The sequence below is a fragment of the Odocoileus virginianus genome, unplaced genomic scaffold (genome assembly GCF_023699985.2).
Source record: "Odocoileus virginianus isolate 20LAN1187 ecotype Illinois unplaced genomic scaffold, Ovbor_1.2 Unplaced_Contig_22, whole genome shotgun sequence".
NCBI lineage: Eukaryota > Metazoa > Chordata > Mammalia > Artiodactyla > Cervidae > Odocoileus > Odocoileus virginianus.
The window spans coordinates 1,207,341-1,219,870 of NW_027224339.1; the positions used below are offsets into that span (position 1 = coordinate 1,207,341).

Sequence of the window (12,530 nt, forward strand, 5' to 3'; positions counted from 1 at the left end):
TCTTTTGTAAATAAGTTCATTTGTATTATATTTTTAGATTCCACATGTAAGTGATATCATATAATATTTGTCTTTGGTTGAGTTATTTCATTTAATATGATAGTCTCTAGATCCATCTATGTTGCTGCAAATGTCTTTATTCTTTTTTATGGCTAACACTCCATTGTATATATGTACCATATCTTCTTTATCCATTCATCTGTTGATGGACATTTAGGTTGTTTCCATGTCTTGGCTGTTGTAAATAGTGCTGCAGTGAACATTGAGGTGCATGTATCTTTTCAAATTCATTTTCATATTTTTCATATATATGCCCAGGAGTTGGATTGCTGGATCATATGGTAGTTCTGTTTTTAGTTTTTTAAGAAACCTCCATACTGTTTTCCACAGTGGCTGCACCAATTTACATTCCCACCAACAGTGTGGGACTCCCACAGTTTTTAAGAGAAACAAATTGTATCCTAAAAGACAAATGCTCATTTTTTCCTCCTGGGAAGTTTCTTTTTTAATTGTGGTAAAATACACATAACATAAAATTTACCAGTTTAGCTATTTTAAAGTACACAATTTAGTGACATTTGGTACATTCACAATGTTGTGAGTACTCTCTAGTTCCAGGACATGTTCATTACATTTCCAGAAGGAAATCACCTACCCATTAAAAAATGATAATCATGTTGTCCTTTTCTATTACCATATCGTTTTGCCTAGAATATTGTTTCCCTCACACAGTTGTAGGTGACAGTGAGAATCACCAAAATGCCTGGCCTGTCATGGCTATTCTCATTGTATTGTAATTGTGACAGAAAGGAAAAATCACTATGCTCTTACAGGGATGTTTTTTAACTGGAAAGAATCTTTTGAGATGATCTGTTTCCAGAATCTCATCTTACACAGGAAGAAACTGAGGCCCAAGGAGACTCATTCTGGTCTTACAGCTGTCACATGGGGCATAGAGCCAGGATTAGGTCCCCAGCTTGATAATCAGTGCCAATCTGTGTGCCTGTTTATCCCTACTGCATTACACTGCTACCACTTCCGCAGGCTTGTCTATTTTATAATTTTCTGCTAAATGTTTGTTTTTTCCTACTGTTGCTTTCCCTGTTTTATTGCTGTTTTGAAAAGTTTGTTTTTTCCTCCCCAAAGAATTGCTTTGTCATGGAGGCTTCCAGGATGTGTTTTTTTTCTTCCTGTGTCTCTGTTAGCATTTTTGAAATAAACTATAGGTTCCTTAGGTTTTAACCAGAATTGTGATTCAAAGCTTCCTGTTTCATGTAACACTGTTCTGTGTGTGGCGGGGCAGGGGGAGGGAGGCCTAGAAAGTTTCACTATGGGTGGCAACAGATGTCAGATTTTTCTTCTTCCCATCTTCTGTTTTTTTAAAATTATTTTATTTTTGGCTGTGTTGGGTCATTGCTGCACACAGGCTTTCTGTAGTTGTGGAGAGCAAGAGCTACTCTCTAGTTGCAGTGCATGGGCCTCTCATTGCAGTGGCTTCTCTTGTTGCAGAGCTGGGGCTCTAAGCATGCAGGCTCAGTAGTTGTGGCACACAGGGCTTAGTTGCTCTGTGGCATGTGGAATCTTCCTGGACCAGGGATCAAACCCTTGTCTCCTGCATTGGCAGGCAGATTCTTTACCATTGGACCACCAGGAAAGTCTCCTACCTTCTGTTAACATGCAGGTATTTATAAGACCTGTTGTCAGACCAGAGAAGCTGTTGAGTTAATAGGATGTGGTAACTCCCTAGTAATGGCATATCTTCATGCTTTTCAACCCAATACCATTCAGGGGTGAGGTAGCATTTTATTGTATTTATTTAGGATTTCTGCCCTTACTACTTCCATGAAGAGCATCAGAATCCACTGCCCTCCCTTGGCCTGGCTTGACCTATGTGTGGCCATCTATGACTAAGCACTGAATATTCCCAGGTTGAAATCATGATCTTTCCTATTTAGCTTGAGAGTGATGAGAGGCAGATGAACAAGGGAACGGACACTATCCAAATGCCAAACTCTGCCAATGGCTTCTTTTCCTTGGGCTCTGGACCCTGGTAATTAATAATAATAGAACTACTTCTTACATTCGCTATACTGCTTGATCCACTATCCGCCCAGATATCAAAGCCAAAAGTTTGTATGGCAGCACATGGTCCTTGCCATTCCCCACATACAGTCCATCCTTGGTGGTCTAGAGCATTTCAGTAGGTCACTTTCCTGACAAATGTCTACTTATCTTTCAGTAATCAGCTCAGAGGTCATGTCTTTTCTGTAGCCCTTCCTGAAACCCTGCTTATCCTCTGGTAAAATTCACTTCTTTGTGTATTTCCCCACTATATTGTATATCCCTTGAAGGCATTGCCTATTTTTGTTCAGTACTTTTGTTTTTGTGTCTTCTCTATGCCAGACATTGTGTTGGGTGGGTGCTGGGGATATAGTAGTGGCCACAAAAGTCATGATTCTTGTCCTTCTAAGCCTTGCAGTCATGTGGGAGAGTTGGAATGCAAACAAATAAATGCACAAATGTTTCATTATGAAGTGTTGTGAGTGCTATAACGTCCTCTGAAAAAGAATAATAAATGAGATGTAATTTATTGGGAGGAAAGGTCTGGGGGAAAAAGTGACAAGTTTGGCTGAGGCTGAAGGATAAGCAGGAATTATCCAAGCGAAGAGTTGGGGGAAGGGCATCCCAGGCAGAGGAAACAAAGTGAAAATCCCTGAGGTGGAAAGAACCTGGATTCTTCCCTAGCACAGCCCAGTGGGGCTGTACCATAGTGAAGAAGGTACAAAGGGGCATGGGATGAAATTGGATGGAAGGGGGACTTCCCTGGTGGTCCAGTGGTTAGGACTTGGCACTTCCACTGCAGGGGGCACAGGTTTGATCCCTGGTTGGGGAACTAATATCCTACATGACAAGCAGTGCAGCCAAAAAAAAAAAAAAAAAAAAGGAAAAAAAAAAAAGGAATTGGAAGAGTGAGCAGAGAACTAGTCACTGGTCACACAGGGTTTCATAGGCCATGTAACCAAGTAACCTAAGTGCAGTGTGGAGGCTTTGCAGATAGATTGGACAGAGCAGTTTTCAGTGAAGGAGAGGGGCATGTCTCTCACTTTTTTAAAAAAATTCATTTTAATTGGAAGATAATTACCTTACGATATTGTGATGATTTTTGCCATATGTCGACATGAATCAGCCACGGGTGTGCCACGGGTGTACGTGTGTTCCCCCCATCCTGAACCCCCTCCCAGCTCCCTCCCCACCCCATCCTTCTGGGTTGTCCCAGAGCACCGGCTTTGAGTGCCCTGCTTCATGCATCAAACTTGCACTGGTCATCTATTTTACATATGGTAATATACATGTTTCAATGCTGTTCTCTCAAATCATCCCACCCTTGCCTTCTCCCACTGAGTCCAAAAGTCTGTTCTTTACATCTGTGTCTCTTTTGCTGCCTTGCATATAGGATTGTTGTTACCGTCTTTCTAAATTCCATATATATGTGTTAATATATAGTATTTGTGTTTCTCTTTCTGACTTACTTCACTCAGTATAATAGGCTCTAGGTTCACTCACCTCATTAGAACTGACTCAAATGCATTCCTTCTTATGGCTGAGTAATATTCCATTGTATGTATGTACCACAACTTCTTTATCTGTTTGTCTGCTAATGGACATCTAGGTTGCTTCCATGTCCTGGCTATTGTAAACAGTGCTGCAGTGAACATTGGGGTACATGTGTCTCTTTCAGTTCTGGTTTCCTTGGTGTATATGCCCAGCAGTGGAATTGCTGGATCATATGGCAGTTCTATTCCCAGTTTTTTAAGGAATCGCCACACTGTTCTTCATAGTGACTGTACCAGTTTGCATTCCTACCAACAGCGTAAGAGGATTCCCTTTTCTCCACACCGTCTCCAGCATTTATTCTTCGTAGACTTTTTAATGGTGGCCATTCTGACCAGCATGAGATGATACCTCATTGTGGTTTGATTTGCATTTCTCTAATAATGAGTGATGTTGAGCATCTTTTCATGTGTTTATTAGCCATCTTATGTCTTCTTTGGAGAAATATCTGTTTAGTTCTTTTGCCCACTTTTTGATTGGGTTGTTCATTTTTCTGGTATTGAGCTGCATGAGCTGCTTGTATATTTTGGAGATTAATTCTTTGTCAGTTGTTTCATTTGTTATTATTTTCTCCCATTCTGAAGACTGCCTTTTCACCTTGCTTATAGTTTCCTTCATTATGCAAAAGCTTTTAAGTTTAATTAGGTCCCATTTGTTTATTTTTGTTTTTATTTCCATTACTCTGGGAGGTGGGTCATAGAGGATCTTGCTGTGATTTATGTCAGAGTGTTCTGCCTATGTTTTCCTCTAAGAGTTTTATAGTTTCTGGTCTTACATTTAGATCTTTAATCCATTTTGAGTTTATTTTTGTGTATGGTGTTAGAAAGTGTTCTAGTTTCTTCCTTTTACAGGTGGTTGACCAGCTTTCCCAGGACCACTTATTAAAGAAATTGCCTTTCCTCCATTGTATATTTTTGCCTCCTTTGTCAAAGATAAGGTGTCCATAGGTGTGTGGATTTATCTCTGGGCTTTCTATTTTGTTCCACTGATCTATATTTCTGTCTTTGTGCCAGTACCATACTGTCTTGATGACTGTAGCTTTGTAGTATAGTCTGAAGTCAGGCAGGTTGATTCCTCCAGTTCCATTCTTCTTTCTCAAGATTGCTTTGGCTGTTTGAGATCTTTTGTGTTTCCATACAAATTGTGAAATTATTTGTTCTAGTTCTGTGAAAAATATCATTGGTAGTTTGATATGGATTGCATTGAATCTATAGATTGCTTTGGGTAGTATACTCATTTTCACTCTATTGATTCTTCCATTCCAAGAACATGGTATATTTCTCAATCTGTGTCATCTTTGATTTCTTTCATCAGTGTTTTATAGTTTTCTGTGTACAGAAAATATTTTATTATTTTTGTTGCAGTGGTGAATGGGACTGTTTCCTTAATTTCTCTTTCTTATTTTTCATTGTTAGTGTATAGGAATGCAAGGGATTTCTGTGTGTTAATTTTATATCCTGCAACTTTACTATATTCATTGATTAGCTCTAGTAATTTTCTGGTGGCATCCTTAGGGTTGTCTATGTAGAGGATCATGTCATCTGCAAACAGTGAGAATTTTACTTTTTGTTTTTCCAGTCTGTATTTCTTTTTCTTATCTGCTGTGCCTTGGACTTCCAAAACTATGTTGAATAGTAGTGGTGAGTGATACCCTTGTTTTTTGTTCCTGATTTTAGAGAAAATGCTTTCAGTATTTTTGCCATTGAGCATAATGTTTGCTGTGGGTTTTTTCATATATGGCCTTTATTATGTTGAGGTATGTTCCTTTTATGCCTACTTTCTGGAGAGTTTTTCTCATAAATGGGCATTGAATTTTGTCACTTTTGCATACCAACTGTGTAGCAGAGAGTACCTGCCACACACTATATGTTCATTGAGGCTTTGTTTAATGAGTAATACTTGGCTGGCCTTCCTACCAGGATTTCCATGAATATTAAAGTAGGTAAAATATGCTAAAGTGCTTTGCAAAATGTAGAATGTTAAACAAGTGTTATCCTATTAGATGTGATTCACTGGATTCTATGCAGTGATGCTTACAGATGTTCACTACCATTGTTGTGGGGAGGAGGGAAACATTTTAAACTAGTGAAATGTCAACCAGATCATTCCAAGCCATTAATACATTAATGTACTCATTTCTTACATATTCAAAGTGTGCCTCTATTACCAATGTCTTTAACTAATTATGAGTGAGTGTAAACCACCTTATATCACACCATTATGTAGCACTCCTGGTGTTAGAGATAATTATGTTGCCAGAAGCAGTATAGGTTTCTCTTCTATGCTGAATTCTCTCAATAAAATCTCTGAGCTTAAGGAATTCATTATTGAAGAGCTGGGTAAATTGTGAAGAATAGCACCCTCTGAATTTGCATTTGGATGGGGCAAGGCTAATCACAGCAGGGTGTGGCTGCCACTAGCCATGGCATCTAGTTTTCCTGACTGTTAAAGATGTAACAAAATCATCAGTGCGCTGCTATTTTTGTGTCAGATATCTGGTTCCCTATTTGAACTGCAGGAACTTCAGACCAGGTAATTGACTTTTTTAAAGCCCACCCTCTGTGCAGTGTTGGTGGGAGTATAAGTTGTTAGAGCCCATTTGGAGGGCAGCTTGAACGTTCTTATCAAAATGTAAAATATGTGTCCCCTTTGTCCCAGTGACTCTAGTCTAAAAAGAAACTGCACAAAAGCCACTTGTTACCTCGATGTTAGGTGCCTCATTATTGCCATTATTGTTGATAATTGTGATGTTCATCATGAGAGACAAGTTACATTAATAATGGTGTATATACACTATGGAATGTATTTCATTTAAAAGAGGGAAGATGGCCAAGATAGATTTTAACTGGGAAAAGAAAGGTGCAGAATGGTATTGTATGGTCCCATCTGTACAGCAGAACAAAGTGGGGAGGTATAGGTTAGATAGATCTGAGTTTATATGCATAAGTAATTTACATATGCATAGACATCTTCTGGAAGTGATACTCACGAAACAGTTATCAGTTCTTTTAGATTAGGAATGGCTAGCTGCAAGCTGTCATTTTCTTTTTTTTTTTTTCCCTTGTATAATTTATTTATTTATTTATTTATTTATTTATTTATTTTTTTTTTTAATCTTTTTTTTTCCATTTATTTTTATTAGTTGGAGGCTAATTACTTTACATCATTACAGTAGTTTTTGTCATACATTGAAATGAATTAGCCATGGATTTACATGTATTCCCCATCCCGGTCCCCCCTCCCACCTCCCACTCCACCCGATCCCTCTGGGTCTTCCCAGTGCACCAGGCCCGAGCACTTGTCTCATGCATCCCACCTGGGCTGGTGATCTGTTTCACCCTAGATAATATACATGTTTCAATGCTGTTCTCTTGAAACATCCCACCCTCGCCTTCTCCCAGAGTCCACAAGTCTGTTCTATACATCTGAGTCAGAGAGACACGTGCACCCCAATGTTCATCGCAGCACTGTTTATAATAGCCAGGACATGGAAGCAACCCAGATGCCCATCAGCAGACGAATGGATGAGGAAGCTGTGGTACATATACACCATGGAATATTACTCAGCCATTAAAAAGAATTCATTTGAATCAGTTCTATTGAGATGGATGAAACTGGAGCCCATTATACAGAGCGAAGTAAGCCAGAAAGATAAAGACCAAGCTGTCATTTTCACTTGACACTTTTATATTGCTTGACTTGTTTACAACAAGCTATACTGCCTTTTAATAATAGTCACTAGATTCTTTTCTTGACACTGTTATATGAAGAAATGAAAGATGTAATAGTGGCTGAGGTGAGAGGTCAGGTCTGAAGCACAGGAGGCAGAGTCTGGACAAATCAAAGGCCTTTGAAAGCTACCAGGGAATCATCATGACCAGGAGGCTTGGGGGATGAGGTGGGGGTGGGTGTGGCTTTGTTAAAGCTTAATACTAAGAAAATGAGATAAAATTAGGTGAAAATCAGGATTTTGTTAGGTTTTCTTGATGAAGCAATTTTAATTATGTCATTAGTTTTGATACATGGATATTTTAATGCCTAAGTTGCATAATAATTGTATTCTAGGCCACAATTAAACAATTAAGTGTCTGAATAAATATCTGTTGTTCTTGTTCCACTTGTTTAAATATTGTAATTGAATGTTACACTACAATTTCTTAAGCTTTTTTGCTTAAGGATGGAGGAGGAATGCCAGTATAGTCTTATGTTTGAGGCAGAGAAGATTTAAGTTATCTGTATTTGCATAATAAAGTTTTGATTAAGTTAAATCTTCAAATGCTTCAGGCTCATTTTTAGCCCACTCTCTCCTCAGCAAAAGAAGGCTTTTGCCTGAGCTGCAAGAAGTAAAAGTTACTCCCAGTTGACTGTCCTCTTGATTTGGTATCATGAATAGTTCCCTCACCCAGTTGTGTGTATGTGGAGACAAGAGTCACTATCCAGTCTTGGCTGAACCTGATTCTTAAGTATTTGGAATTTTAGCCAGGAGATGAATGGTAGAAGACTTAAAAATGGATTAAAAAGCAAGACAGGTTTTACTCTAGGATGTATAATTGTATGTCTGTGTAATTATGCAGGTGGCAGAGGCTGGAGGGATGGAAACAATTGTGAGAAAGGAGAAAGGCTAAGGACTTTCAGGCTGAAGATGGGCATAGAAAGACTGGAATCAGAGAGAGTGCCACTTTTGAGAGATGTTTCTGGTTCTAGAAACTGTAGAGCATGAGGAGCTGCCTGTACTGTGGCTTTATGTTGAGCCTGAACCCAGACCTGGAAGTTATGCTTAGAGAACAGACAGGAAGATTTTTTTCATTGCTGATGATCAGAGAAGATGTTAGAAGTGTCCCCAGCTTGGACTAGACATAAAGGAGGGGGAAACTGGGAGAAGAAACAGACATCCTAGAAAGACAGGCAGGTGGAAAGGAGATACTGGAATTGCAGAGGATTAGTTAGGAGATTGCTACAGTGTGAGGGCCTGGATATAAGATGTTAATTTGGGAGAATTAAAGGAAGAAGGATGAGGCTTCTTTTGTAGCTCAGTTGGTAAAGAATCTGCCTGCAGTGCAGGAGACCCGGGTTTGATCCCTGGGTCGGGAAGATCCCTGGAGAAGGAAATGGCAACCCACTCCAGTATTTTTGCCTGGAGAATCCCATGGACAGAGGAGCCTGGCAGGCTACAGTCCATGGGGTTGCAAGAGTTGGACACAACTTAGTGACTAAACCACCAAAGGAAGGATAAATGTGAGAGACATCACAAAAGAAGATATGACAAAGCTTGGCTACTGGTCAACTTTGGAGGGAGAAGCAGAGTAAAGAACAACCCAAGATTTCACATTATTTAACAAAAACATTATGAGCCAAAAGTAGCCATTGTAACGTAAAAAGATGATAGGAGTTTTTATTAGCTTTCTAGATTAAGAGAAAATCTGCTTCTCAGTACAGTTGACTTGTTGTTCAGTCATTTAAGTTGTGCCTGACTCTTTGCTACCCTGTGAAACTGTAGCACACCACGCTGCCCTGTCCTCCACTACCTTCTCGAGTTTGCTCCAACTCATGTCTATTGAGTCAGTGATGCTCGAATCAGGATCTTTTCTAATGAGTCGACTCTTCGCATCAGGTGGTCAAAATATTGGAGCTTCAGCTTCAGCAACAGTCCCTCCAATGAATATTCAGGGTTGATTTCCTTTAAGATTGACTTCCTTTAAGATCAGTCCTTTCAGTTTGATCTCCTTGCAGTCCAAGGGACTCTCAAGAGTCTTTCTCCAGCACCACAGTTCGAAAGCATCAATTCTTCAGGGCTCAGCCTTCTTTATGGTCCAACTCTCACATCCATACTTGACTACTGGAAAAACCATAGCTTTGACTATAGTCACCCTTTTTTGGCAAAGTGATATCTCTGCTTTTGAATACACTGTCTAGGTTTGTCATAGCTTTCCTTCCAAGGAGCAAACATCTTTTAATTTCATGGCTGCTGTCACCGTCACCAGTGATTTTGGAGCCCAAGAAAATAAAATTTGTCACTGCTTCCACTTTTTCTCCTTGTATTTGACTTACTGGTTTATAATCAAATTATTTAACCCTCCTTTGTCAGTATTTACTCATCTGTAAAATGTAGTGTTACCTGTAACTGAAATAGCCCCTGAAATAGCATAGATTGTCTGAATGTTTTTTTTTTTAACCTTCATATTTCAGAATTTGAGTGCTTGTGCTCAGTAATGTAAAATTGAATCTCAGTGTGAGTACACTCACTTTTATATCTTATATTGGCAAAACAATAATCATAATATTGATAATGATGTTTCATCTCCCTCTTCTGAACTTCTGCCTCTGTTACTGCCTTTAACTAATTGTCAGATGAATTCTAACACCCGCCTTATAATATCTTTTCTATCATTATCTCAAGCTGCTGTTTAAATTCTTTATTATGGTTTAACTTTTTAAAATGTTTGTATTAGCTCCCCATATAGAGTGGAAAATACTTGAGGGACAGGAACATTCATGTTTCTAATGCCTTAAATAGAGGCACCCAGGAAAGTTATTGATTTGTTTTGACCAGTTCATATGGTATAGTAGGACTGTCTCTTTTGTATTGTCCATTATGCCTTATTAATATGGCCTCAGGTAACACTGAGTTTTTCACAGCTACATCTTACTCTGAGCTCATAATGAGCCCAAAGCCTACTTCTTACTCCAAGTATGTCTGTCTTTCTCACTTCCTTTTTAAATATTTTTATTTACAATAAACTTTCTGTCTAGGCTTTTACTTAAACCTTAATGTAGTTAAATTTTTATTTCTTGTTCATCCTGTTAGTTTTAGCATTATTATTGTACATATGTCATGAATATCTTTACCCAAGTAATTAATAAAATAGTGCATGGTGTATTAGTTTTCTATTGCTGTACAATAAATTACCACAAACTCAGTGTATTATTTCACAGTTTCCATGGTTCACGAGCCTGTCATGGCTCGGCTAGGTCCTTTGCTCATTCTCTCAGGCTGTAATCAGTGTGTTGGTTGGGACCACAAGTCTCACCTGAGGCCTTGGGGTCTTCTTCCAAGCCTACATACCTGTTGGCAGAATTTAGTTCTTCAGTTGGTTGTAGGATTGAGTCCTTCACATCCTAGTGGCTACCTGTAGTTCCCTGCAACATGACCCTCGTCACGGGCACTTCACAACATAGTAGTTCACTTCATCAAGGCCAGCAAAGGACAAAGTCTGTATGTCACCACAGCAAGAAGGACTCATAATAAACATGGGAATGACATCCATCACCCTTGCTGTATTCTGTTGGCTAGAAGCTGGTCACAGGTCCCACCCTTACTCAAGGCAAGGGCATAAACAACAGGAGGTAGGAATTATTGGAGGTAGCCTACAAGTGTCTGTCACACACGGCATAAAACTGAATGAGGATAATTGAAGACTTGCAATTTACCAGTAAGCCATCAGTTCAGTTCAATTCAGTTGCTCAGTCATGTCCGACTCATTGCTACCCCATGGACTGCAGCATGCTAGGCCTACCTGTCCAACACCAACTCCCAGAATTTACTCACACTAATGTCTTGAGTCGGTGATGCCATCTAACCATCTCATCCTCTGTCATCCCCTTCTCCTCCCACCTTCAATCTTTCCCAGCATCAGGGTCTTTTCCAGTGAGTCAGTTCTTCACATCAAGTGGCCAAAGTATTGGAATTTCAGCTTCAGCATCAGTCCTTCCAGTGAATATTCAGGACTGATTTCCTTTAGGATGGACTGGTTGGATCTCCTTGCAGTCCAAGGGACTCTCAAGAGTCTTCTCCAACACCACAGTTCAAAAGCATCAATTCTTTGGCACTCAGCTTTCTTTATAGTCCAACTCTCACATCCATATATGACTACTGGAAAAACTATAGCTTTGACTAGATGGACCTTTGTTGGCAAAGTAATGTCTCTGTTGTTGTTTTTTTTTTCCTGGTTACTTAAGTGTTTATGTACCACAGTATGGCCCCTCACCCAAAAATCAACATAAAGACAAGAAGCATATACATAGTGAAAACTTTTATATTTGGAATTAGCCAGCTGGACTCAGTTTAGATGATCCCAATTTTGTTGGCAACATCCAAAGCATCATAGTCAGGAGCCAGTCGAACATATGCCTTCTTCTCTCCATCAGGCCTGATCAGAGTATTGACCTTAGCCACGTCAATGTCATAGAGCTTCTTCACAGCCTGTTTAATTTGGTGCTTGTTGGCCTTGACATCCACAATGAATACCAGTGTGTTGTTGTCTTCTATTTTCTTCATGGCTGACTCGGTGGTGAGGGGGAATTTGATGATGGCATAGTGGTCAAGTTTGTTTCTCCTAGGGGCGCTCTTCCGAGGATATTTGGGCTGCCTCCTGAGCCGCAGTGTTTTGGGCCGCCGGAAGGTGGGTGACGTCCGGATCTTCTTTTTCTTGTGGCTGTGGACACCTTTCAACACTGCTTTCTTGGCCTTCAAAGCCTTTGCTTTGGCTTCAGCTTTAGGAGGGGCAGGGGCTTCCTTCTTCGCCTTCGGCGCCATCTTCATGAAAAGGCAATGTCTCTGTTTTTTAATATGCTGTCTAGGTTGGTCATAACTTTTCTTTCAAGGAGCAAGCGTCTTTTAATTTCATGGCTGTAGTCACCATCTGCAGTGATTTTGGAGCCCAAGAAAATAAAGTCTGTCACTGTTTCCATTGTTTCCCCATCTGTTTGCCATGAAGTGATGGGACCAGATGCCATGATCTTAGTTTTCTGAATGTTGAGTTTTAAGCCAGCTTTTTCACTCTCCTCTTTCACTTTCATCAAGAGGCTCTTTAGTTCTTCTTCACTTTCTGCCATAATTATGGTGTTATCTGCATATCTGAGGTTATTGATATTTCTTCTGGCAATCTTGATTCCAGCTTTTGCTCATCCAGTCCAGCATT

General features: G+C 39.7%; 2 protein-coding genes across 2 annotated transcripts in view; one reads left to right on the forward strand and one right to left on the reverse strand.

The window, feature by feature from the left end:
- Positions 1–12,530, forward strand: part of CLCN5 (chloride voltage-gated channel 5) — a 186,196-nt gene that overhangs the window by 12,218 nt on the left and 161,448 nt on the right. The gene's annotated exons all lie outside the window — the stretch shown is intronic.
- Positions 11,539–12,156, reverse strand: LOC110139561 (large ribosomal subunit protein uL23). The gene has a single exon (XM_070464280.1). It carries the CDS (start codon positions 12,149–12,151, stop codon positions 11,675–11,677), a length of 477 nt encoding a protein of 158 aa, XP_070320381.1. The 5' UTR covers positions 12,152–12,156; the 3' UTR covers positions 11,539–11,674.